Source organism: Kryptolebias marmoratus, linkage group LG12, assembly GCF_001649575.2.
Source record: "Kryptolebias marmoratus isolate JLee-2015 linkage group LG12, ASM164957v2, whole genome shotgun sequence".
Taxonomy (NCBI): Eukaryota; Metazoa; Chordata; class Actinopteri; order Cyprinodontiformes; family Rivulidae; genus Kryptolebias; species Kryptolebias marmoratus.
In genome coordinates, this window is record NC_051441.1 from 14,145,181 (window position 1) to 14,170,876 (window position 25,696).

Below are 25,696 nucleotides of genomic sequence, written 5' to 3' on the forward strand. Positions count from 1 at the left end.
TAAAACTTAATCAGTTGTAGTTGTACAGCCAATGATTATGTTCTGAAAGTTTCATTAAAATCCGTCCATCCGTCCAGTGGCTCATGAGATATTTTGCTAACAGACAGACAGGGTTAATGCCAATAGTTAATGTCAAAATTTTAAGCAAAAGCATTGCACAGAGTGTAGTGCCAAACATATGTCTTGCGGATTCTGCTAAGACACTACCACACCGTCTTTTTAGCTCAATATTAGTCAAATTAGCTGAAATTGTAGCCATATTTGTGTTTCCTAAGGGCAGCTGGCTTTGGCAGCCATCTTAGATTAGGCCGACTCCAAAATTGAATCGTTTGTAGATGTACACCCAGTGATTTATTTTCTGTAACTTTCATTAGAATCCATCCAATGGCTCGTGAGATATTCTGCTAACACAGCTGACATTATTAATCAATGGCAAAGTTTTAAAAACAGATCCCCTTCGATCCGTTAGAACTTCGAGTATGTGTCGGGGATAGGTCTCAGGTACTACCACACCAAACTTGAGATCAGTACCTGTGAAAATTTAATGAGCTATAGCTAGCTTTGTGTTTTCAAAGGTCGCTTAGCTGGGGCGGACATCTTGAATGCGGTTACTTCCAAAAGTTAATCAGCTCTTGGCATCCGTCCGCTGACTACTTCCTGGGCGTTTCATTGAAATCTGTTCAGTGGTTCATGAGATATTTTGCTAACAGGACAGACCAACGAGCACAGAGTTAAGAAAAAAATCGCACCAAGGTCATTTTGTCTGAAAGAGAAATCAAAGCTAAAAATGATTGATTGTCTGTCGTATTTCTGATGAATGTCAGCTATTTACATAATCTGTTGGCTACTCTCATGGGATAGTACAGATTGTGCTGCTTTAGCTCATCATAACACCATATTATTCTACATCCACGCTCACCATGAATGCATGACTTATCTGGTTTTATCAGGATTTGTGTCTGATCTCATCAGATAACACCTACAAAGGTAAGGTGGACAAAAGCGGTAATGTGAATCTCATGAGGGTGGGGGGGCGTGCAGAGTGGGAAAGGAGAGTGGAAAAAGAGAGACTACTGAGGCTCCTCCTCATTCAGCTGGGTGTAATTCTTGTGTTTTCTCAGCCGGTTTCTCACTCACACTCTCCACTCAGCCGAGACTCGGAGAGCACACACAGGGAGAGAGAGAGAGAGAGAGAGAGAGAGAGAGAGAGAGAGAGAGAGAGAGAGAGATCCTCACAGAGAAACAGGGGCTGGAATAAAAAACAAAAAACTGAATTTCATCTTTTCTCACTCAGAAAGAGCAAACAGGAGGGGCAAGAGGAGCAAAACAGAGCAAAAAACAAAAAAAGAAAGGTAGAAATAGTGTTGATTTGGTGGGAGGGGCACTGTCATCAGCCCTGCCTGCTGCATGTGCTCAGCTCACTTTTACACACGCTGTGTTTCCAGATGGAGAGGAAGCAGAGAGAGGTGGACCACCTGGAGCTGGAGCTGGAGCTGGAGCGGCCGAGCCCCCTGACCGACGAGGAGCGGGTGCTGGTCCAGGACTCGTGGGCGCAGGTCTTCCAGAACTGCGAGGATGTCGGGGTGACCATACTGATCAAGTAAAGCCCTTGATTTCTCTTTGCACATTTGAGTACCGCCTCAGTCGAGCCCGGTGATTCGTTCATGCACCTGCTGGAGTCACCGGATGATCTAATTTACCCCCCCTCTCTCTCCCAGTAACATGCAAAAGATTTCTGTCTAAGCCAGGCAAGAGTCCAGATTGTGGGATTTCCCTTCCATAAACTTTAATAAGCTTGTTGCTCTCGCCTCGCTCTGTCTTCCTAATCCTATTCGTCAAAGCAAAGTCAGATGATAAACCCTGTGATCCATCATTCAGACTTCTTTGGCTCCCCGTGAGCCAAAGAAGTGTTTTGAATGAATGAACCTGCGACCGCACGACTCCATCGGGGGGAATGTTCCACGAAAACAAAAGAGGCTCTGAGGTGTTTCGACTGCCTAATCTAATATTCTCTGCCATCCCACGTGAGCGTTCGGTTGATCTATTCACACTCCTGCCTTGCAGAGCTGTTGCGCTCGCTGCTGGCGCTCTTAAACGTTGACACCCAAAGAGGAGAAACTGTTGCAAAAGTCCATCGTCTGCGAAGCCTTTCATGGGCGCCGAGATGCACCGCACGACACGGCATGTCTTAATAATCCCTTTTGATTGCACAAGATTGAATGGACGTGGGTGACTGCACATTCATCACTGTGCTTTTTTCCCCCCATTTAACAGACAGCTGAATAACAGGATTCAGCTGAAGTGCATTCACAAAAAAAAGGCACTTTTTTTTCTAACTAGACCTGTCAGGGGGAAATAAATCTGACTCCACCTTGACTCGTATTTTTCAACTTAGAGTGCATTCTGTCACAAAGGCCTTTTGACCTTCAGGTGAGTAATGATTGAAAATCACAGCCCCTCTATCGGGCTGTAAATAAAAAGTCAGGAGACAAGGAAGGTCCACCCATTGGGGTTCTACATATTAGGGCATGCCGTAATAAAAATCATCTGGTCTTTATCGGGTTCTAAAATAATTCAAGTCTAACTTCAAAGTGCACTAGAACTCTGAGCAGATTCCAGCGTGTCACTATTTATTAAACAAAAGTGAAGCCAAAATGCAAAAGCTGTGTGTGGAAAAACAAAGTCCACGTCATGGTTCAATATCTAATCGGCAATAATTGGAAATAAATGTTTTCTGTCTGACTTTATAAGTCTCTTACATAGTTGTGGAGGAATTTTTTTGTCCCACTCTTCTTTGCATTGCTTTAGTTTATTGAGTTTTGTGAGCATTTGTTTGAGGAATTCATGATTGACTTAATGGCTGCGAGGTGCTAAGATCCTGTGTCTGCAAAACATGCCAAAGCCATTACCCCTCCGCCACCGTGCTTTGACGGTTGCTCTAAGGCGTTCGTGTTGACACGCTCCGTCTCCGATCCTGTGTTGTGGTGCTCACGGACAGGATCTCGAGGCGCAGTCAGGGAAGAGGAGGGGGGTCGGGTTTGGGAAGGGCAGGGTGTCGTCTCTGCTGCTTGCAGAGGGTGTGGGGCGATTTGTAGCTGAGCGTGAAGCGGCTGGGATGAGTATCCCGTGGTTCTCTACCTCTGCGCCGAGGGTGAGCTTCTGCTTCAAGCAGAGGAGTTCAAGGGGTCTTTGATCCGTGAACGAGCGATGGTAGGATGCTGCCTCATCCGCAGTAATAAGCGCTTCTGTCTGATCTATGGTGGTGAAGACAAAGCTAGGCCAAAAGGCAAAGCTCTTGATTTACTGGTCCCTCTACATTAAATCCTTTAACTATGGTCATGATGGATTATGACCGAAAGACACAGATACAAGCAGATGAAATGAGCTTCCTCCAAACGATCAGCCCTTGAGATAGATCATCCAGAGGGAGTTTGTAGGGCCGCTGCTCCTCTACATTGACAGGGGTCAGCTCAGGTGGGTTTTTAAGCATCTGATTAGGATGCCACCTTGTCGCCTGTTAGGAGTGCTTTTGTGGAAAGAATTATGGTCCCTGTCTGGCCTGTGATCGCCTTGGGATTACCCCAGAAGGAGCTGGAGGGTGCTGCTAGGGAGAGGGATGTCTGGATTTTCTTCCCAGACCTGTTGTCTCAGCAGCCCGACCACAAACGAGCATCATCTGTCTAAAATCCAATGTTCCACACGTCAATGTGGCTCATTCAGACATAACCGTACAAAACTAAGTCTTGCTGCCATGTTCTTTTTAAAAAGAAGAGATTTTCTCCTGCAACTCTTCCAAACCAGCTGTACGTGGTGTTTTTTCTTACTGTACCTTGTTGTCCTGTCATGAACTTTAACATTTAACCTGCTAACTGAGGCCTGTGGACGGGTTTTATATGCTCCTCCAGAGCAGCAAACTGCCCAAACTCCTGTTTTTATAGAGGCGGTCACACTTGATGATGATCTTGATTTATTTTTGTTTAATAAATAATGCCATGGTGGCATCTGTCGTGTGCATTTGTACACTTGAGGCGAGGTTTGAATCATTTTAGAACTTGGTAAGGACCAGGACATTTCTATTGTGTTTAAATACATTAAACCCTAGAATACTTTTTTTCCCATGGCTGTAGAACCTGTCACTCTGTTGAGCTTCAGTGCTAACGCTAATCCTTCAAACTCATCATCATTTAGGGGTAACAGATAAGAGCCACAGTAGCAAATCATAACGCTCCCCTTCTGAAATTAGAAACGGTCTTCCAATTCAGCACTTCAATTATTCTTGAAATAAGATAAGGAAGGATTAGGAGTCCACTGACCACAGAAAGCTCTAATTAGGCTATTTATATGCAACCACAGGTCACGCAATTACGAGGCAGAAAGATTAAACACTGTCGTTCCTCATTAGTTTGCCATGAAACGAGAAATGTGGAGCTTTGTTGGTTTCAAAAACCCACAACTCAGAGATCACACACCAACTTCCTCCCTTTTCCCCGTGTAAAACTCCCGTATCCAGACATATATGCTGGATCTTTCAAAAAAAAAAAAGATTAAAAAACATTTGCTTCTTTTGCTTCTAGTTGTTGCACAGGCAGCAGGAGATGGGACGTCTCGAGTTGATAGCCAGAAACCAGATGCTTTGGCCCTCTTCCCAGACTGTGTGAGGGGTTGAGCTCTTAGGTTCACTGCAAAACCTCTGGGGGTCAAGCAGACATGTAATTAAAGAAAGTATTTTTGAACCGGCCATTTGTTTTTTTTTAAAAAGAGCACAGTTTGGAGCTGGATCTGAAACTCCAGGTGAAATGAGGACAACCAAAGAAACAAAAGACTCTTCTTCTTTTTTTTTTTTTTGTAATCCCAGCTCCATAGAGTAAAAAGACAAACTCATGTGGGCATGAGGTGGCCTTAATAAGCAGCCGCATTCAATTTTCTATCTTGCCTATTTTAATTAACAGCTTTCCGTGAACATAAAGGGTTTTTTCATGTCAGGACAGGAACCACAGCACTCAGTTTAAAATCACCAATTAACTTAACATGCACAATTTTTAGACTGTAAGAGGGTTCCCAAAGCTTAAGCTAAAGGATAAGAATACTGCAGCTCTGACTGAATATCTCTCATTTGCCTCCATAACTTTCTTGCTCCGCAGGCTCTTCGTGAACTTCCCCACCGCCAAGCAGTACTTCAGACAGTTTAAGCACATTGAGGACGTGAGGGAGCTGGAGCAGAGTCCCCAGCTGAGGAAGCACGCCCAAAGAGTCATGAACGCCATCAATACCCTGGTGGAGAACCTCGACAACTCGGAGAAGGTGGCCTCGGTGCTGAAGCTGGTGGGCAAGGCTCACGCACTCAAGCACAACGTGGATCCGGTGTACTTTAAGGTACGGAGCGCGGCAAAGGACATAAAGAAGCGAAATGAGAGGCAGGCGTATTTAAAAGGATAGCTCAGCTCTTTTAAAGTGGGGTTCTGTGGAAAGGTTATAAAGAATTAGCATCTCAAGCTGTTGTGGATAGCTCAGTTTAAATGAATAAAGTTGAATTCTGACCTGATTGACGAGCTGGCAGCTGGTCTGAGCGAGGCCAAGACCTGAGGGGATTGTTGCGGTCTCATGTCAGCGCTTGGTTTTAGTTCTACTTGGACTAGCCATGAGCTCGACAGTCTGATCAGAAATAAACTGTGTTTCGTCAAACTGAGGTTGTTCAAAAAGCTATCTACAACAGGTAAGATATTAACTGTTCATAACCTTGCAACATAACCGCATTTTAAGAGAACTGAACTGTGTCTTTAAGCACCATGTTAAGAGAGTTAAAGTCTATCGGGCAGAGAAAAAGACAAACAGATCGCTGTCAGGTCTGTGCCTCATAAACTGCTCATGTTTTCAAATTTTGCCAAATTTTTACACAATTTATTTATTCCCAAACTGTGATCAACATTCTCAGGCAAAATGAATGAAAAAATTAAATAAAATAAAATAAATAAACTCCCTTATATTAGAGTGTTTCTCCAAATGCAATTGAAGTTACCTGAATGCGTTTCTGTCTCAGATTCTGAGCGGCGTGATTCTGGAGGTTCTGGGAGAAGAGTATCCGGACGTTGTGACACCAGAAGTGGGCTCGGCTTGGACCAAACTCCTGGCCACTCTCTGCTACAGCGTCAAAGCTGTCTACGATGAAGTGGGCTGGAAGCCACAGTCGGCCTCAACTGGCTGAAACGCTCAGACTCGGACGAGGGATCCTTTTTCATTTTCTGCAGCGTCGTGCATCAGGAATCAACTGACTGTAATCTGAAAATACAGTTTTGTTATATTCTATGATACTCATGTACTATGTAAAGGATATATATATATATTATAAACAGAAATAGGAGCGAGTACTGTGCCCTTTTTATAGCTAGCAGCGTGTTTGTGAGAGCAGGAGAAGAACTTAGCAGCTCCCTGTCTTGCATTTGTTCTCTTTTAAAGACTAACCCATCAAAGATGGAACAACGGAGGAAACAAGAATATAAGACTGGATGGTGGAAGAGAGGTCAGACTGGATGCGGGCGTGCCTTTTACTGAATGTGTAGAATCTGAAATGTAAACAGAATTCTTTGTAAACATAATATTTTACAGATGTTTCCTCTTATTGGTCTGTGTTTCACTTTGTTAGATAATCCTGATAGTGAACGTTTCTCCTTTTTTTAAATAGGTAATGGTGCTGATTGTACTTTTATTCCATTATAAATCACATTTGTATCTGTAACTGAGTATACTTTGAAATAAAATGTAGAATTCTTCTAAATGTGTCCCCNCCCCCCCCCCCCCCCGGTCTACTGCTCTCTTACTCTCTGCTTTAGTCAGCAGAACTAAGTATAAGTGGCTTATCTGTTTGCCGTTCCTCTTTGTACCCTGATTAGTAACGTGCTCGCTAGACCAGGCTGGAAGAACTTTGCACTTTACGTCCTGCGATATCGGTGATCATCAACTGGTGGCTCGCAAGTCATTTCTTGACCTGTGAGGTTGTTTCATACGGCCCACAAAGACGCAGGCCAAATATATATATATATATATCATATTATAATTATATTGATAAATATTGGTCTTCTGGGCAGGTGAGCATGTTTATTTCAAATTTAGTATTTATCAATACTACTTTATTTAACATTTTCAACATATTTAGGATTTATGTTTCATGATTCACAAGTACAGTCCCTACCAAAACTTTTTCGACAAAAACAAAAAGGTGGAACTCTGTCTTACACTTTTGAAAAATCAAACAATTTCTAAAAAATTATCTGTTTAAAGGCAGAAGAAATTTAAATGTCTCCGTGGATCCCTGGCGCCTTGCGTCCAAAATGGTCCCCTTCCCTGTCAACACAGACAGTATAGAGGTTGGTTTGTCGTGCTGTGCTAACGACAAGATGTGGGTTGTTTTCAGAATAGCAGCACAGCCTGCTCTGTTTACCTCTTAGCCCTCCCGGCGAGATCCAACCCGCTCCTTGATCCTGGCTAATCCTCTGTGCTAATCTCCCCCAATCATGAGTGAAAGCCAAGGCAGGAATAGATTGATTGTTACTGTCCAAACTCTGCCCCGTTCCCTTTCGAGCCTTTCAATGGGGTGAGAAGCTTCTGTGCTCGGAAACCACAGCAGTCCCAGGGCCGGGGATCTTTGGGTCAGAACCATGTGCACAACCGTGATGGTCCTCGCCACAATCGCTCTCATCCTGCGCCAAAGGTTCAACAATAAAATCCAACCGTGAGTACTCAACAGAAACATCTTCAATTTTTTTTTTTTTAATTCTTAGTGGATTTGGTCTCAATCTGAGGCACCTTTTGGTTGATTTTGTAGATTTCTTTTTACAACTAAGAGCAGAAAAGTGCTGAATAGTTACAGTATAAATTATATAAGATGCTTCCACCCAGTTCTGAACACTCACACGTACGAAAAAAAAACATACCAGGGAATAAAAAAAATGCTCATGTGTGGGAGAAAGTGTGAAAGAGAAAGGAGAGACTTGTCTGCACCATTGATTTAAAATTACCCCTGTGATTATTTTAGAGTTTGCCTCAAGCAACTGTGTGTGAATTAGGTGGATGGCTTCATAACCACCGTGTATTCTAGCTTTTTCTAATGGGGGGGATGAATGGAGGAGAAAATAGCCGAGCTCTTGAGTTCATGGCGGCTAATTGACTCAAAGAGCAATCTTCCCTCTCCTGGGCCTACTTACACACTCTCACAGCAATCGCAAACAAATGACACGTGGTTATTGCACCAAAAGAGCAAGGGAACATCTGGCTTGCACCATTAGGAGTTGATAAAAAGCAGAATCTCATTTACTGAGCATTCAATTAAAAAAAATGAATGGAATATACAGAATTTAAAATTGCTTGTTTTAATTTTGTATTGTTATTTATCATCGGCTGTAGACAGAAAGATGACACTGAAATGGAAATGCCATACGTAAAGAGCAACGGGACAACAGAAATCCCAGAATAACACCATGACAAGGTAAGAACAAACAAATCCTGACAAACTAAAAAAAAATTATTTTATTAAAAGCCAAAATATGACTGCTTTTGTTTTTGTTTTTTTATTTGTCAAACCCTGAAAATTTTGGCATTTACTACTCAGATGTAGTTTGAGAGTTGTTCAAAATCCTTAACATTTACACTTTAGGTAGAGAAACCAAAAACAGTATAAAGGTATTTCAGTTTGATGGTAAATTCGAAAGTCAAAAAAAAAAATGAGACCAAGGTCGTCTTCGACCACAAAAGTGGAGCAGTAGAGCATGTTGCAAAGGCACCGATGCACGAAGAGCCAAGACGCCTGCCCCACATTTGGCTTTTAAGTTCTACTAATACTAAATGATTCAGAGGCAGAACAACTATCCTTCATCTCTTTGCAGGGTTATTATAAATGCATTACCTCCCTGGAACCACACTTCTGAACACAGGAGTAAAATACAGTCAATGACAAAAAAAAAAAATGGAGCAGTGGGAAGGAAATTGCACTTTGAACGGTCATGTGACTGTGCTGTAATGATTATAATATCAGATCAAATGGATAATGAAGCCGGCAGTGCAGGCCGCATGTCGGTAGGGGTTCACAGCCACTCAGACGTGGGTACAAGCAAAATCTCAGTGCGGAGCAGAATCTTACAGCTGTTGTAACTGGCTCTCTAAATCCGGCGGATCGGCCCTGGGTCAGAGTTGACGTTCCTGCTAATCCCACGTGTTTGATTGGGGAAAGATTGGGTGACCTGGCTGGTCTACGGAAGAGGACTCAGCGTGACGCGGGTAATCCGTAGGTGCGTGTGCCGTGAGTGGACGGGCACTGCCCTGTTGGTGTCCTTCGAACCAGAACCTTCACAACACATGTAGTTACCTTATTGTACCCAGTGGGTCCAGCATCAGGACTCTGTGACTTCTACTCAGGCTGGGGACAATACGACCACCTAGCCTCAGACAAACCCACAAACTCCACCAAGCGCTTTTAATGCTGGCTAATGTGTCTATGAGACATCTTCGTTGTCTGATGATCATTGTTGACTGCTTTTTTACTGACTCCAACAACCAGGCCACCACTTATGTCCTATGGTGCCTGTTGTAGAGCTGCTCACATCTTGCAAACTGAATAATTTACTGTACATACCCATTGGTGGTCTGTACCTGGGCCAAATTATGTCCAAATCAGACCTTGCCCTCGGTAGACTTTGTAGACTTAACTGATTTTTTTTGTCACTGATGTACCTTAAGTATATAAGTTAAAATTACCGGTCATTGTATACAAATATGTACATAAATGTGCTATATAAATAAAACTGGCATTTTCATTGACATGTTCTGAGGTTTTATTGGCAGCTCAAAGTTCTCTGACCTGTTGTTTGCACTTCTTAGCTGTTTTATAGACTCACATACGCTTTGCTGAATCACTGGGATTCAGTCTTTTTGAATAGTTATTTTTCTCCCTTTCATGACTTTGCAGCTTACAACACTACTGATCGTGTTGTCTGTTTCAGAATCAAATTCCAAAAATAGTTTGATAAATGACTGAAAACAGATATTGGCTTCAACTCTCAGGTGCTAAGGGAGAATTTCTCAAAGACTGCTTGTGCTTTACAATTTATTATCACAAGATATGTGAAATTTACACCCTCTCGGCACTTTCTTATCTTTATTTGACCTGACTGAAAGCAGACATGTAAGCGCAGATCACACAATCACAAAAAAGGAATCGCAGCCAATCATAACTTGCTTTTGTGTTTTGTGCACAGCTAGGAAACAGATGCTGGATTTGCACCATTTAATCTGTCAAGATAACTGTATGGTTGTTGAACGTGTCAGTGATGTTTTCTCCCTCTCCCAGGGAGAACTCCTTTCTCCACCTGGAGAAAAACAAAATAGTTATCTGAGACGATAACACGCCAGGGCGGATGTTTTAAACAGCAGCTCAATCGGGATGTTTTTGTGTATTTTAGGCAGTGAGGGAGTTGAAGGAACCCAGACTTACAAAAAAGGCAAAGAGATTGGAGATGTCTGCCTCCCATCTGGCTTTAACTATTCATTTCCAGAGGCAAAATGTAACGATTCAGAAGCATACAAACAATCCATCGCCTCTGTGAGGACTTGTGTCAAATATATTACCATCATGTTTACTACAAATATGTACTTTCCACCGTACTCAGCCAAGGTTTTGTGGTTTTGTGTGGTTTTTAGGCCTTTGATGTGTTTTATTACACTTGTTGTCTGAATTCCTTCACGGACACTGAGTTGTTTTTTTAATTTTCCAACATTATTCATAACTTCAAACATTAGGAGCCACTTGTGTTCCTTTTCTCAGATACAAACAGTGTCAAATTTAACAGACGCAAACTCAGATTCATTTCTTTTCTTTTCTTTTTTTTTTCTAGCGTCGCCTGAGCTCAAGGCTTCACGGAACCTTTGATCCTGATTCATCTGCTGCTGACACCTCACGCCAACCCTCTCACCAGGACCATGAAGAACAAAAGAGAAATGGAGGCCTACGCAAACAGAGAGGTCTGTTTTGCAAAAACCTTCCCTCCAAATGTCCAACAGATGCTCTCATTGCTGGAACAGGAAGCGACAACCGAGTCAACACAGAGTATATTTCCGTTTGGAGAGGCTGACCTGACAAATGAGGACTTTACAACATGGCTGTCTGCATTAGAAATGAATTACGGCTTTAAACTTTGACCTGACGCCAAGGCTTAAAGAGGACATATGATCCTCCTTGTGTTTTCCCTTCCTATGGTGGATTATGCACCTATTTTTTCTGTGCACATGAAAGGGTGAGAAAGTCACAAACTCAGAGCACACATCACAGGAAGTCTAATCGATAAGCTGGCATTCTGTGAAGAACCGCACGCTGCTCGTTGCCTTGCACGCCAAAGATTTAAATAAACATGCTGTGCAGTCTGTTAGCACTCTAAGTATGTGTTGGGGATCAGTCTCAGCTACCACCACACCAAATTTTAGCACAAAATGTGCAATATTGACCAAGTTGAAGCCATTTTTGTGTTTGGTAGGATCGATTATCTGTGGGGGACATCTTGAATTGACTCCAAAAGTTAATTAGCTGTAGACATACATCCAGTGATTACTTTTCTGGAAAATTCATTCTCTAGTTCAGGGGATATTTTGCTAACAGACAGGCAGACAGTCAAATACACACACAGAACCAGGCCACCATCTTTTCTGGCTTAAAAAAATGCTGATTTTTGCCCCGCCTAAGACGTGTGGATTGTTGTCCGCGCTGTTCATTTTCGTACCAAAGTATCAGCTTTCAAGCTTGAGCTCAGCTTTCAAACTATGTGATCCATAGTTCTGCTTTACAGAACTATTAAACAAAGCTACACTTCCTCATACCTCCAAATAACTGCGTGGGAAGGTGCCGCGTTGACGTTTTTCAAAATAAAAGTCAGCGTGTCTCTCTGGTGGCACTTGAATGGATTTTGTCGACGCTGTTGTTGGCTGGTATCAACCCATCTGCTTGTCGAAGGTTTGCATCGCAAAAAGGTGTTCTGAAAATGACACTTTTGCCACCCTCTAGAGGGTCAAAAATCAGGATTTGAAAGAGATTTCTTGGGTTTGGGTTTAAATGAGAGGAACCTTTAACACATTACCTCAAAGTGTTTCAGACAGCAGGTGCCTGGGCGTGCTGCTGCAAGGTACAATCTGAGAAAAATGGTTTTTATTAACAATAAGTCAGACTTTTTTTTTTTTACATATGAATAATTTACTAAAAAAGACAGGGTACCATATTGAGAAATTAAATAATTCTTATTCAAGTCTATGTTGTTACAGTGGAATTATATCCATTTAGTTTAGAATCAGTTCATTTATAATTTAATGCAATATAAATTCTAATTCATTACATGAAAACAATTTTAAAAAGCTGTAAATGGACAATATGTCTGCTATTTTATGTGACAAAAATGTGCCTCAAACAGTGTAAAAATGCCACAAGAACACTTTGAATCTGTATTTTTTTTTCTTTTGTCAAATTGAGTGTTTGGGGTAAACGTATCCATTAAATAGGGAGTTAGTATCATTCTAAGTGTCCTGATTTCCAAAGGTCGAAGTCATGTATTAATATGAATGTGGCAAGTAGAGCCATCCTGTCAACCTTACAGATTTACAGTATTTGCTTTTCAGAGCTGTAAGACTGAATAAAGCCTTTGTGTGCTACTGATTGTCAGTGACGTACCGAATCTTTCTGTCATGTGCTAGGAATAACTTTAAATAATAAAATAAAAACCTTTTCTGATATTTACATCAGTCGTGCAACCAGTTGTTTTTCTTTTGCCAGCTGTTAATCTTTGCCACATTTAAAATGTCAACTACATCAACAGAAAGTGGAAAACTTTCTTTCCAATATGATAATAAACCTCTTTCCTCTTGTATGAAGTGAGTCACGCACACTAAGAAAACCCGATAGTAGAATTGTTCTAATGTTCCATTTAATTTGTCCGAAACTGAGCTTGAAATGTGGAGCAAATTTGTCCAAACGGATGATAGAAACACTGTCACGTTAAGGACTTTCCCCCTGACTGCCAGCAGCTCTTAAGCAAAGCCGCTGTGTGTTTCGGGCCAGATGTTTTAAACAGATTTGTTTGCATAACCATGTCCAGTAAACAAATCTTTGTTTGGAGACAAGGATAAACAAGAGGATATTAGGAAAAATGAGATGTTTTCACGTATTTCATTGATTCCGACACTCAATTGAAGGCCTAGCGTTCCTTATTTAAGATCAGTGGGATGTGGCGGTCATCTTGGATCAGGTTGACTCCAAAGCTTAATCAGTTGTAGAGGCAAAATTTTTAGCAAAATTTGCAGTGGTTCATGAGATATTTTAGTAACAGACAGACAGGTGACTCCGCAAACACACAGACATGGGCAAAAACATTATCCATACGCAATAAAAAGTCTGTTCCAGGATGATGTTTTAGACCGTCATTATAAAACGGTGGCATAAATTTTGCGTTGACTTTGGGAGAAAGAGCGATTACCTGCAGTTGGAAGGTTGGAGATTAAGCTTAGAAAAGCGCATTATAAAAGCTGTCCATTTACCATTTCATAGCACAATAGGCTTACACAAGAGGGGTAATTTGCATTGAATTCAGTGACTTTATAGTGCAGCATCTGGCATAGACCTCTCCGACTTAAACACAGTCTTCATTATCCTGCTGTTCAGTTTCACTGCAATGGATTTCCACATGACTGATTTTCTAAACTCTGATGCCCCCTGGTGGTCAGCTATCCCGGAAGCTCTCCAAAAATAGCTTTTACAATTAAGTAAAGATGCCAGCTGGTATGCAAAGTCAATTTGTTTTCGGACAGTCCAAATTAAACAGCATCTTATAGGTGTATATTTCCCACCGGTCCGTCAAAACTACACTACCCAGAATGCAGCTCGACATAAACAGGAAGCCCATGCTGGCTGGCTCGTTCTTCTGTGCCTAGATGTCCCAGGCATAGAAGCCTGTTTTATTTATTTTTTTACTCTTTGCTGCTCGGCTGTAAATTAAAAAAACCCATAAGATTTAAGCTTGAAAGCTGAATTAGTTGAGCTGTGCGACGGGGCTAATGGACGAAGGTATTTGCAGTGGCGGTGTGATTCATTTTATCGCCCCGTTGCTTGAAATTCAATTGAACAACTTTAAAAACGTGTAACGCTAAAGCCAGCTGTCCACATAAATGCGTATTCATTTACAGCTATTTGACTCCAACCTGCCACCTGCGGTCGTTTTGTAACCTGAACGAAATGCTAATATTTGAGGGCAAATACTAACTAGCATAACGGCGCGGTTACTATTGGAGACAGGAGACGCCTAATCAGATTTAGCTAGCGTTAGCTTGTTAGCTTCCCTCAAGTTACAGTCAGAGAGAGTACTTTTAAAAAAATAATATTGTTTTTGTTAGGTGGAATGTTATTTATTTATAAATGAAAGAAATATCGCTCTATTTGTGGCAGCGTACGGTGTGTTTTTCACTTTGAATGGAAATAAATAAAAATAAATGTATATTGTGTTAAACTGAACATGTTAAAATAGCATAAATATGGTTTAACCGGAAACTAGCCAAACTGGCAACCCTAGAGGAGTTTAAATACAGCAAATAGTACACAAATGTAGTGTTTAGAATAGGCTAAATCTAAGTACATTACGGTGGACTGTGTTTGGTTTAAATATGTGAACATAAAGTGAAGTTATCAAAGTTGTTTTAACTGGAATAAGATGATCTAAGATGATCTTTTTGTGTTTTTCCTAAAGATCCATTTGGAGATGATTTGCTTGACAGCTTGTTTGGTGATGAAAGTAAGTGAGTTTTTATTTGTTTTGGCAGCTTAACAGTATGTTTTATCAGCCATTAATGTTACTAATGTGTTTTTTGTTGTTGTTGTTCCTTATTATCCTCCAGAACCAGTGCGGTCAAAGAGAATGCGGGGTGGACCACTACATCCGTAAGTCGACCACAAACGATAAACTCTTACCTCTCCTGTTTGGGAGTCACATTTTGCTGCTTTTCCAGCTCGTCTCCCGCCGATAAGATGTTCAGTAAGCTGGCAGAGGAGGTAAAGAAGGAAGGTTTGGACTTTGAGGTATAGTTTTAAAACGTGAAACAGACCCCGTTTATTTAGTCCTTTTTGTGTTATTCTATTCTTCCATTTATTTTATTGCATTCTTCGTGTTTAAGGACTCTGACGTCTCAGTGGCTGATCCCAGTGACGTGCTGAGGAACCTGAAGGTAGATCATTATCAAATGTGCAAACATCAGCAGTAAAATCCATTGTCATTGTGCAGCACATGGTACACCAAAGTGTTGTCTACTCAGGACATGGACGACATGGAGGCTGACCTCTTTCCATCGAAGAAGAAAAACTCTGCAGCTCCTGCACCTGCTGCTGAAGGTTTAAAGAAAGACTCAGCTCCCTTAAAAAGTCCCCAAACTCCAGAGGGAACAGGTAATTGGGTGCAGCCTGTTCTCGCACCAAAAGAATTCTTACTTTCCGAAGCAGCTTTGACTCAGATGAGGGTTGGTCTGCTTCCTTTTTACAACCAAGATGAAGCCGCAGGAGGAGGAAAGAAACCAAACGCGGCTCCTTCATCCACAGTGCGAAGCTACAAGAAGTTCACTTTCGCCGGTGAGAGAGCCTCGGCGACACAGCCACATCCACATCCAAGATTTAGGTTTTTGTAACATAACACAAAAGGTAAATGTGTTGTTTACTCACTGCTTGTCTTAAATCACTGCTTATACTCAGATAACAGCGAAGGGGAGGATGAACATCTTGGTCAGACATCAGAAATCAAAGGTACTTGAGTGCGAATGTGTGTGTGGTTTTGTAACATCATTAACTCTATGATAAAGTGTCTGTCGTTGATACACTTCACAATCATGTACACCTGGAAGTATTTACATTTGGTGTTTCAATGAATATTTCAATTAATAACTCAGGTTTCTTTAGAGAGAAAGTAAAGAGAAAAAATAAAAATTACACAATATAGAGCTATAGATCGTGTTTATAGCCTGAATCACACAACAGTGAAACCTTATTGGAGGCCATGAAACCCAACATTAACGTCTTCTGTTGAAATATTGTCAAGATTAAGATCAAAATTACGATTTATAAGACAAAAATGTCATGTTTGCAGATCTTTGATATCCACTGAAATTGACAGCTTATCCACAAACCACCAGCTTTAGGACAGAGTACCAAAATGTGCTTTTTCAAATACTGAAAATGTAATTAGCAGCCCGTGTAAGTCTTGTACAATGTTTTCTAAGAAGATGCATATTCTCACAAGTGGTTTTGTGGTGACTGAGCTGGCAGGCCAAATATTTGGATGCCCGACAGAGCCAGATGTTTCCTCAATATGGAGAGGTCCTCGTCTAGTAGTTTCTATGAATCGCCTCGTAGCAGAAATTTTCCCAATAAATTGCAGATAAGAGGGAAACTTTGCAAGCTTCCAGGTGGTTCAGCTCACTCTCCTGACACTGGGTGGTGGGGGGTGGGGGGGTCTCACAGACGCTGCTCTCCAGTGAAGCTGGAGGATTAAATCAAATTCTGACGTTTTGTAAGAATCACCGAACGCCTTTTCCCAAAGCGAAGGGTTTGTGTGTTAAGCCTAAATTCCTCACCCGCATATTACTTTTTTTTTGGTAACTCTCCTAACAAATATTTATAGAATTTGACATTTTGCATCAGTTGAAAATTCCCGGTACTCTAGATAAGGCTGTAAAATAAAAAAATAAAAAAATCAAACACAAAAAACATGCAAGACATCCTTGAGCTGTCCTGGTCTTCTGAGGTCTTCCTACAGATGTTCACTGACACTGAGCTCACACACCGCAGGCCAGCCTTCATGTCCTGCCTCCTGAGGAAGTCTGGATTTAGATTTTATTTGTGTTTAGGTTCTTTATCCTTTTGTATCAGCTGTCCTCTTTTTTCATCTTTAACAAGTCTTCAGAAACTGCTCATATTTAGATCAATCTATTTGTCTCTCTACCTATAAGATGCTGCCAGCTGTTACTAACCAGAATTTAGCAGAGTTTAACTCTTTTTATGGTGCTAAGAGGTGCTCCTTTCCCATTCTCTATGTTGAGAACAATATATTACAAAGAATAGACTCATTTTCATAGCACGTTCAGTCTTTTGCCTGTCTAAGTATCGTGACATTTCGATAAAGGACGAACTGTAACTCTGAGGTCCTTCTGCAGGCCTCTGCAATCCCCCGGTTGATCCGCTCGACGCTTTGCTCCCAAACGAAGCCAAGCCTGAACCTAAACCTCGACAGACCAAGCCTGAGAAAACTCTTCCATCTGCGTCGGCGTCTCCCAACCCGAAGAACGGAACGAGTAATCCCACAAACCTTCCGAGAAGCTTTTTTTTTTTTTACAAGTATTCACCAAACACTGAATCTTCTTCTTTCTTCAACAGCAAAGACGTCCAATAAAGACATCTTCACTTTCGACAACGACCTAATGGACGCGCTTGAATTCGACCAAGATAAAAACAATCCCAGGAAGAAAGAGACTCCTTTTTGGTCTTCAAAGGAGAAGTAAAGTTTTGTTTTATTCTCTGGCTTTTATCGTTGCCCTTGTTTAATGTGCTCACGTAATACATAATTGCTGCGTGCTTGCTTTTAAATTTTTTTCCTTTGTCCTTTTTTTGGGTTTTTGCCAGAGGCGACGTCCCTCAGAGACCCCGCACGAGAATCAGTGACATCCTGGAGGGCTTGACTTCGCCACGTCCTCTGGAGCGACCCCCCACGGGCGAGAGGTCCCACGAGAAGCAGCAACAAGAGAGGAGCTCCAGTGGAAAAGGTGACAGAACGGTGGGGTTTTGGGGCGCGAGATATTTGGTGCGAATGGCCGTTTGAATAATGAAGTTGTTGCGCTCACGTTGATCAGAGACGGCCTTAGATGACGACTTAACCTTCGGGTCCTATCAGCCCACCATGGGCTCCGTTCCCGAGGGCCGCCAGTCCCGCCGCCAGTCTGTCAGGTGCGTCCAAACCCGGGTGGCGTTTCTGTCACTTACTCTGATCTGTTGAATGAGTAAACGTGTCTCATTTTTTCTTCTCGTGATCAGATTTTCCACAGAGGACGTCAGCATCTCGGCTTCAGAGAAGAAACCAAAGCCCGCTGCCCCCGCTACGAGTCGACACCGCAACTCGGCCGACTGGCTCGGCCTGAGAACGAACGACGAGTCGGATCGTTCAGGAGGCTCCAAGGAGGGGAAAACGGCAGCTGAGTCTCCAAAGGTCCTCTCCTCTCCTGTACTGGAGAGAAAAGCTTCTTTGACTGGAAGTCAGTTCGCTTCTCTTGGGAAAGACGTCCAAGCCGACTCCAAACCGAGCAAATCGGAGGCTCTTAAAAGCCAGAGAAAGGACGATGAAGAGGAGGACGACTGGTTAGCCGGGGCACTAAGCAGGAAGAAGACCCTGTCAGTGTCAAACACAGAGACAAAAGTGTCCATACTGGAGGACTCATTAGGAACTAATTCAGCTCTTAGGTACTGTGCACCGCTCACACAAGAACAGAGATAACACGCTGGCAGAGGAGCAGGAATAACTGATGAAATGATCTTGTTTTTAGTAACCAAGTTACATCCTACACTGCAAGAGGCAAAGAAGACACACATCCATCGATCAGAGAAACCAGGTGAGATCTTTCGTTTGTAAATTCATCATTTTGCAAAGATTTAGTTCAGTAAAACGGTTCTTTTTTCCAGCCCTGCAGCTCATTCCACCCCTGTCAGAGAGGAGAGGCCCAGTCAAGGTAAGAAACTCTGCAACTCGTACACAATTTCAAGATGATCATGTTTTCATAGGACAGCTTCCGCTTTTTGGGACATTTTAGCATCACAAGAACATTTTAGTTTTCATACTCAGACCACATGCTGCTATGTAATCCTAGCCGAGTAAAACCCTGCAACATTCACCATTTTCTCATTTTCTACCTCTGTGTCACAGCGTTGGGTGGGATTATGTTCTCGTTAACACTGAATATTATGCTGCCCTTTAGCGTTTACCGTCTGATCGTTATTTGCCTTTTTGTCCTTTTCGCAGTTCCACAACAACGCCAGAGCCAGGGCTCATCAGCTGCTGTCCAGAAACAGGTGCTGTTGCCGCTTTAAAAATAAAAAATCTACCGATCGCACATGACAAAGCAGTGTTTAAACGCCCAGATTCTTCTGAACAGGTGTCCCTGGCAGCAGACAATCTGCAGCAGCTGCTACTACAGCAGCAGGTGAGGACGGACTTTAGTTTCTCCACCTACAGATTTTGTTTTAAATCAGAATGTTGACCCGTTTTGTTCTTGGCCTTTGCTTCTCCTCCTCCAAAGATGATGCAGACTCAGTTGCTGGGTCTAGGAGGGGTTGTTGATGCGGGGGTCCTGCAGAAACATAAAGAACAACACGGAGATCAGCAGGCTCTGCAGGCCCGGATTATCCAGTTGGAGGGACAGGTACTCCTGACGCAAGCAGGGGAAATGATTTGCTTCTCCCCAGCTTCACTCTCTCGTCCCTTTTTCTGGATTCGGCTTCTTTCGAAATAAATGTTTTATAATCCAGATAAAGATGCTGCAACTGGAGCGAGACCAAAGCCAAGCGATGTTAGAGAATATCCAGCAGCGGCACGAGCTGGACGTGGAGCTCCTGGAGAACGCGCACAAGTAATTAACTCTTTGATGACGTATAAATGTGCCGTCCCCACGGTCAGGGGCTCTCACTCCTGATTCTCTGCGCTTACGGCAGCATGTGTGTGCGTGCAAGATTGAAAAAAATGATTGTGCCGTCCCAGGGCTCGCGTGAAGCTGCTGGAGGAGTCGGCGGCACAGAGGGAGACGCGAGCGCGGCTGGAGTGCGAGGAGCTGATGGAGCGGCTGAACGCGCTGACCCGATCGGCCGAGCAGGAGCGCGCCGCGCTGCAGGCTCAGTACCATCGAAAGCTGGCCCAAGCCCAGCAGGACCGAGACCGCGAGGTGGAGAGACTCAGAGACCTCCAAAGGTAAACCTGGAAAAACAAAAACTGAGCGTAAAACAACAGGAATTTATACATTTTGCTTTACTGTAAATACAGTTTGATTTAAATGAACCTGCTTAATCATTAAATAACCTGTGAAGTTCTGTATTTAAGATTATTTAGCTCGTGATTCAGTTTATTTATTTTTTTTACACTTTCACCTCTTTCTAACCAAGAAAATCTATCCTGGAGATGAAAACAGACCACGAGGATCAGCTTCAGAGACTGAAGAGACTAAAGGACGAAGAGATAGATGCTGTTACAAGTGCAACATCTCAGACCAGGTGAGTCTGTATCATGGAAAAAAAGGACAGACCTTCGCATTTCCAACTTTCCTCACCTTGGCAGCCTGTAACAGCATCACTGCAAACGCTGCTCTGGTCCGACGGTCAGTCTCCTGCCTGGAGTCACGTATAAGACGCCAAAGGGAACCAGGCAGCAGCTCATTCCCAGCACCAGTTTTTGCAGATCCCCCATTTTCAGGCTGACGATCATGGCTTCAGACACGGAGCAGCTAATTGGCTGCCTCCCGGAGGTTTCCAGTCAATAAAATTACGAGTACCTCATCATATTTAATGCGCCATGAGGGACACAGCTGTGAGTCTCGAAGACTGGTTCTCCCTCGTCTTCTAGGATCCTAACAAGAATGAAGAGCCTGTCCCGTGTTCCACAGCTAGGATGAAACCTGCAGTTTTGTTCCTAAAGCTAAGATTTAAACACCTGCAGGATCATTTTGTTCAGCAGCTTAGGATAGATTTTCCCCTGAAGGCTGGGAAGTGTGCAAAAGACTATATTCCAGGCATTCACACTGACAAATAATTTTTTTTTTTATGTCTCTTCGCTGTGCCGCTTCTTATTCCTGTCTTTAAACATTCCCATTTTATGAACTCTGCCTGATGAGGTTTTCCATCTTGGTGCAGATCTCTGGCAGGAGTCATCGAGCAGATGGAGCAGTTCTCCTCCCGCCTCGGAGAGCTCGCGTCCCGGGTGGAGAGCACACACGAGCACACGGCTCACGGCCTGGAGCAAGGGGCGCGGCACCGAGATGAGCAGCTTCAAAGTACCCCGGGCCTCCACACGCTCCCCGTACATTTAGGTCAAAGCGAGGCCCGCCGTGGTCTCAGAGCACGACCGGGTTAAAGTCCATCCACAAATGTTTTTGTTTTTTTTTCCTCCCCTACCAGCGTTGCAGGATCGTCTAACCCAGCAGCAGAAAGCCACGGCGGAGGAGAGAGCTTACCTCAAGGAAATTATCTCCAGGATGGACACTCAGCTCGGCGAGCAGCAGCGGCAGCTTGAGAAGGTGCGAATTTAAAAACACAACGTTCAATAACAGCAGCCGGAGGAGCTCTTTTTTTTAAAATTAAATTTGAAGTACATCTTGTCTATACGGTTAAATCCAAAGTTCTAATAACAGCAACATTTATGAATGATGAATACAAATGGATGAGAAAGGTCACTATAAAGCAGGAGGGTTACAAAAGAAAAAAATCTGAACATCATCCTGCAAAACATCTAAAATATTAAAGGCCTAGCTTTCCTTTAAAACAAGTCTCAGCTACTACCACGACAAATATTAGGTCAGTATCTGTCAAATTGACTGACTTATAGCCACTTCATTAAAATGTGTTCTGTGGTTCATGAAATATTTTGGTAACAGACTGTTGAACTCACTGCCGTAAGTAAAAACATCACTGTCCGCCCCTCGCCCGCTGCATGTTGTGTCGTGCGTTTCAGGAGCGCTGGAAGGTGACAGCGGAGCAGGCCAAGGCAGAGTCGACCCAGAGGGGCTTGGAGGATGAGCGGCGCGCGCTCACCGCGCAGCTCGCCTTGGAACGAGAGGAGCTGGAGAGAGCCAAGGTGAGAGCTGCCAGACGCCGCGGTTCGAGCAGAAACTCAACTCCACCCGGTCCCAACCCCGTCTGTGTCGTCTCCCGTTTCAGAGCGTGCTGCTGGAGGAGCAGAAGTCCGTGATGCAGCGCTGCGCGGAGGAGAGGAGGAAGCTGGCCGCAGAGTGGGCCCACTTCCACGCTGAGGAGAAACAGAGGCACGAGAGGGCTGAACGGGAGGTGAGCAGCCTCATAGAGAGGCGAGAAGGCTCCATCATCAGTCTGGCACAGGTCAGCCTTACATCTTCTCATTTCTTTAATGGACATGTTGATCAGAACACTGTGTTTGCAGCTTCATAGCGAAATTCTGCTGCATTTTATAAGTAAACGTTCATTTTTTCAGCACATATTGGACACAGATGTGATATTTTTCTGTTTCTGTTTGTAGGAACAAGCTGACCTGAAGCTTCGTTCGGCAGAGCTGAAACAAAAGGAGATGACTGTGACGCAGGAGAGAGACGCTCTGGAGAGGCTAAGAGACGAGCTGGATAGAGAGAAGGAGAGAATGAGCAGCGCCGCTCTGAGGCTGAAAACACGGGCCCAGGAGGTCGAGGCCTTCAGCAAGGTGACTTCGTGCTCCACCAATTCCCCCAGCGTGTCGCCAAGCGCAGACGAGTGACTTTTGATCTCCCCGCAGCTCGCCGCAGAGAGGTACGAGGCGGGGGAACGAGCGCTGCAGGAGGCAAGGCGCGTGGAGGCCGAGCACGAAGCCCGGCTGAGAAACATCCACTCCCAAACGGAGCGCCTGAGGCAGCTGGAACAACGCACGCTAAAGGTGCATGGGGGGGCCGGGGGTTCTTTTAGAGAGCACATCCAGGAAACGACGGCTGGGACAGTATCTAAACATCTGCTGTTACAGGAACGCGTGAGGTTAAATCATCTGCAGGATGAGACAGAAAAGACGAGACAGACCTCTTCCCTCTCACCTGTACCACAAATGATCCCTAGCGTTTTACCAGGTGGGGTTAATTATCTAATTTAAAAACATTGGTTTAGATGCCAAAAACCTCATGTGAACCGTTTTTTTTTTCCTGTAGATACAGTTACAGTGTTACCCAGCCTCGAGCTGACAACATCCCAGAATATCCCTCCCTCCAGTGCTTTTCCAAACTATAAATCAATGACGCTGGAGGCAAGCCTGGCCCTGTGGAAGTACACCGCTGAAAAGGTAACAAAAAAGAACTTACCTCAGACAGCCACAAGCTTTGGAAGAATTATAAGTAGTGATGAGAGCTGTTTATTTGGTCAGGTGTAGTTACACAAATACAACACGGTGAAATGAAACCTGAGCCACGCTTTCTGTGCAAAGAATGAAAAGAAGTCAGACAATGACTTGAAAAGGGATAACAGTGGTGTTTGCGTACAGTTTGGTGTTTCTAAGTTTTAATGAAATAACCTTCAGCAAAGAAAACTCCAGATCACTCTTTACGAATGGAGAATATGTCCTACAGTTGCTGTATGTTTTAAATCCATGCCTGGTTATTTCTTTTATAAACAAATATGAGAACTAGCAGCCTGTGACAGCGATCTGTTTCACACAAGTGGTTTTTTTTCTTTTATTTAACAAACTTTGCTAAAAAAAAGTTTTCCTAACATCAACATGGCAGTAAATGTCTGGATCAGGTGCCTCACAGCTAGAACTAATCTAACAAAATAGAAAAAAGGAGCTAAATGTCTCTGATCGGTTTCAGCTTTAATGTTTAAACAGCTGAATGTTTTGACACGACTGGAGTCTTCAGAGTCCAAGTCAACCCTGGGCTCTGATTTTGACTCCAGTTTTGCAGAAACATCGGTCCGTTTGCACATTACAGCTGAAAATTCAGAGATCTAGTCCTTTTATTATGCAACTTTAATAGAAATGTTTATTTTTATACCAAAATAAGATGCATGATCAGTAACAGCTTGTTAAGCATCTGAAGCACTATTTGTAGAGCACTGACCAGCTGTGTTTGTGTTGAAGACCATCATTAGCTAAATGTGTAACCAGCCACTTCCTCTGAACGCACACTTTTACAATATATCCTTAAGTCTGTGTTTACAATTTCAGTTTTTAAAAACATCTTCCAAATGTAAATTTGTCTGAGATAGGATTTATGATTCCCATAATTAAAACAAATCTAGTCTTACATGATCATATGCCAAACATTTAAGTGGAGGAACCTGTGAAGCTTTTGTTGAAATTTTAATTGATGAATAAATTTTGTTATAAGTATCCAAGTTATCAATTACATCAGTCAGCTATAGAGCCAATATAATTCCCATCTGTTGTTTTTGTTGAGATTTACTTTAAACAAGTGTTTTAAAGAGGCCAAAATGCTTCAAGTATTCAGCTGCATAAACAAGATTCCAGTTTAGAGACAAGTTTATTTTTTTGTTGTACATACAAGAAAATATACTGACAGATCAAAATGTTTTCATTAAATGTTTTGAATTGTCTGCCCTTTTCTACAGGACCAGGAATTCCTCCAAGAGGAGCAGGTCTTCCTAGAAAACTTAAAGAAAAAATCCTACAGATTGACTGACTGAGCGCCATCTGGATGCATTTCATTAATCACATACAACATACTTGAATAAATTTTATACAAGTTTATAATTTTTTTTATTCTCTGTATTAGACCTCCTGATTATTCCAGGCTGGTTCTGGGTCAGCTTCTTCATCATCTCCTCCTGTAAAGTAAAAGACCAATTAGCAGACTACAAGAGCAACAATAAGCTGAAGTCATTCTTTAAAGGCATCTGCAGACAAGCCTCAGGTTACCTTACCATGACTCCACACCGAGTTCAGACAGGGATAACTTGTATCGTCACCGGCTTGACTTTACATAAGATCTCCCATTATTTACCTGTTTGTGTCATCTCCAGGGCTCATGCATCACCTTATTAGTCTTGCTTCTCTCCCAACATGCCTGTACAAAAAGTTGGATGCATTTAATCACCTGCATTAGGTGCTGAGATTATACAAGTCTAATATTTGACTAGTTTCTCAGAACCGCTATTAATCGTCAGCTATCGCGTCAGACGGCACTTCCTATGCAGCAGTTTTCATCACCGAAGTGGCAGCGTGGACGGCAAGAAATGAGCAGCACAAACCTTTTCAGCCTGCTTCATCCTGCCAGTCGTTTAGGATCATACCCGAAAACCTGTAACAACACACTTCATTAGTGGCATTCACACTGCATTAACTTGATTAAAACATTGACCTGCAGTGGTTCAGGTTCACATTGATTTCCACAGAATGATTTCAGACAGGGATAACAAAACTCATCACATGCACTGCATATGGGAGGTATTACATTTGTTCCACCACTTCTCTAAAGTTTTACCTTTCAAGACAGTCCTTTGAGGACAACAGGATCATGGAGATGGTCCACATCAGTCACACTTCTTCAAATAGCAACCTGAAAGTCAAACCATTTGTATGTTAAAACACTGAACATGTCCTAGTCCACTATATACAATCAAGTTTTATTCACGTTGTCTGGTTTTACGATAACACCCTTTTTATAGAGGGCGACCACACCACCGCATGGTCTAGTTACACGTGTCTGTGCCGTAAGCTAACAGCTAGCAAGCTAGCAGTCTGTCTACGGGCAAGCTTTAAAGTCAACCGAGGACACCAAAGTCTTATTAACTAATAAATTACACATTACCTTATCAAGGTGGATCACCTGGAGCTTTATAATGACACATAAGTAAAGTTTGTTGAGTGAAAACCAGGACCGACTGTGACATTTTGCTCCTTCCAGCATCAGAGACGCAACAGACCCAAAATCTCGCGATGAGACG

The 25,696-nt window shown here is 42.9% G+C and overlaps 2 protein-coding genes, 1 long non-coding RNA gene and 1 other non-coding gene across 5 annotated transcripts; 2 read left to right on the forward strand and 2 right to left on the reverse strand.

The window, feature by feature from the left end:
- The first annotated feature begins 1,157 nt into the window (after positions 1-1,157).
- Positions 1,158-6,772, forward strand: LOC108242935 (cytoglobin-1-like). Its single transcript, XM_017428096.3, has 4 exons — positions 1,158-1,352; positions 1,446-1,600; positions 5,142-5,373; positions 6,038-6,772. The coding sequence occupies exons 2-4, from the start codon at positions 1,446-1,448 to the stop codon at positions 6,200-6,202; spliced, it is 552 nt and encodes a 183-aa protein (XP_017283585.1). The 5' UTR covers positions 1,158-1,352; the 3' UTR covers positions 6,203-6,772.
- A 4,112-nt stretch (positions 6,773-10,884) lies between these two features.
- Positions 10,885-24,496, forward strand: LOC108242999 (fas-binding factor 1 homolog). Of its 2 annotated transcripts, none has more exons than XM_017428175.3 (30): positions 10,885-11,007; positions 14,763-14,807; positions 14,911-14,953; positions 15,022-15,091; positions 15,187-15,237; positions 15,325-15,454; positions 15,554-15,634; positions 15,755-15,805; positions 17,212-17,349; positions 17,432-17,552; positions 17,678-17,817; positions 17,905-17,998; positions 18,086-18,508; positions 18,592-18,657; positions 18,728-18,774; positions 19,065-19,114; positions 19,198-19,245; positions 19,342-19,464; positions 19,571-19,671; positions 19,800-20,006; positions 20,198-20,305; positions 20,942-21,081; positions 21,206-21,324; positions 21,759-21,881; positions 21,965-22,141; positions 22,299-22,475; positions 22,548-22,685; positions 22,770-22,869; positions 22,948-23,078; positions 24,362-24,496. In XM_017428175.3, exons 3-30 carry the CDS (start codon positions 14,931-14,933, stop codon positions 24,434-24,436), a joined length of 3,252 nt encoding a protein of 1,083 aa, XP_017283664.1. In that variant the 5' UTR covers positions 10,885-11,007; positions 14,763-14,807; positions 14,911-14,930; the 3' UTR covers positions 24,437-24,496. The 2 variants fall into 2 exon arrangements, with proteins under 2 accessions (XP_017283664.1, XP_017283662.1); XM_017428173.3 differs by lacking the exon at positions 10,885-11,007 and adding an exon at positions 13,921-14,086.
- Positions 24,255-25,682, reverse strand: LOC108243001. The gene is made up of 4 exons (XR_001808870.3): positions 25,561-25,682; positions 25,234-25,308; positions 25,001-25,050; positions 24,255-24,816 (listed from the first exon to the last, which is right to left on the reverse strand). It is a non-coding gene; the product is annotated as an uncharacterized LOC108243001 (long non-coding RNA).
- LOC112450947 lies at positions 24,892-24,963 on the reverse strand. Its single transcript, XR_003039679.1, has one exon. It is a non-coding gene; the product is annotated as a small nucleolar RNA SNORD49 (small nucleolar RNA).
- Positions 25,683-25,696: the final 14 nt, after the last annotated feature.

Excerpts from the sequence above, each read along its gene's own strand:
- LOC108242999 (XM_017428173.3), top strand. Across the intron at positions 14,808-14,910 it reads CAGCTTGTTTGGTGATGAAA|AACCAGTGCGGTCAAAGAGA; the intron begins GTAAGTGAGTTT and ends ATTATCCTCCAG. Across the intron at positions 15,806-17,211 it reads TCAGACATCAGAAATCAAAG|GCCTCTGCAATCCCCCGGTT; the intron begins GTACTTGAGTGC and ends GTCCTTCTGCAG.
- LOC108242935 (XM_017428096.3), top strand. The coding sequence starts at position 1,446 with ATGGAGAGGAAGCAGAGAGAGGTGGACCACCTGGAGCTGGAGCTGGAG. Across the intron at positions 1,601-5,141 it reads GGGGTGACCATACTGATCAA|GCTCTTCGTGAACTTCCCCA; the intron begins GTAAAGCCCTTG and ends CTTGCTCCGCAG. Across the intron at positions 5,374-6,037 it reads TGGATCCGGTGTACTTTAAG|ATTCTGAGCGGCGTGATTCT; the intron begins GTACGGAGCGCG and ends TTTCTGTCTCAG.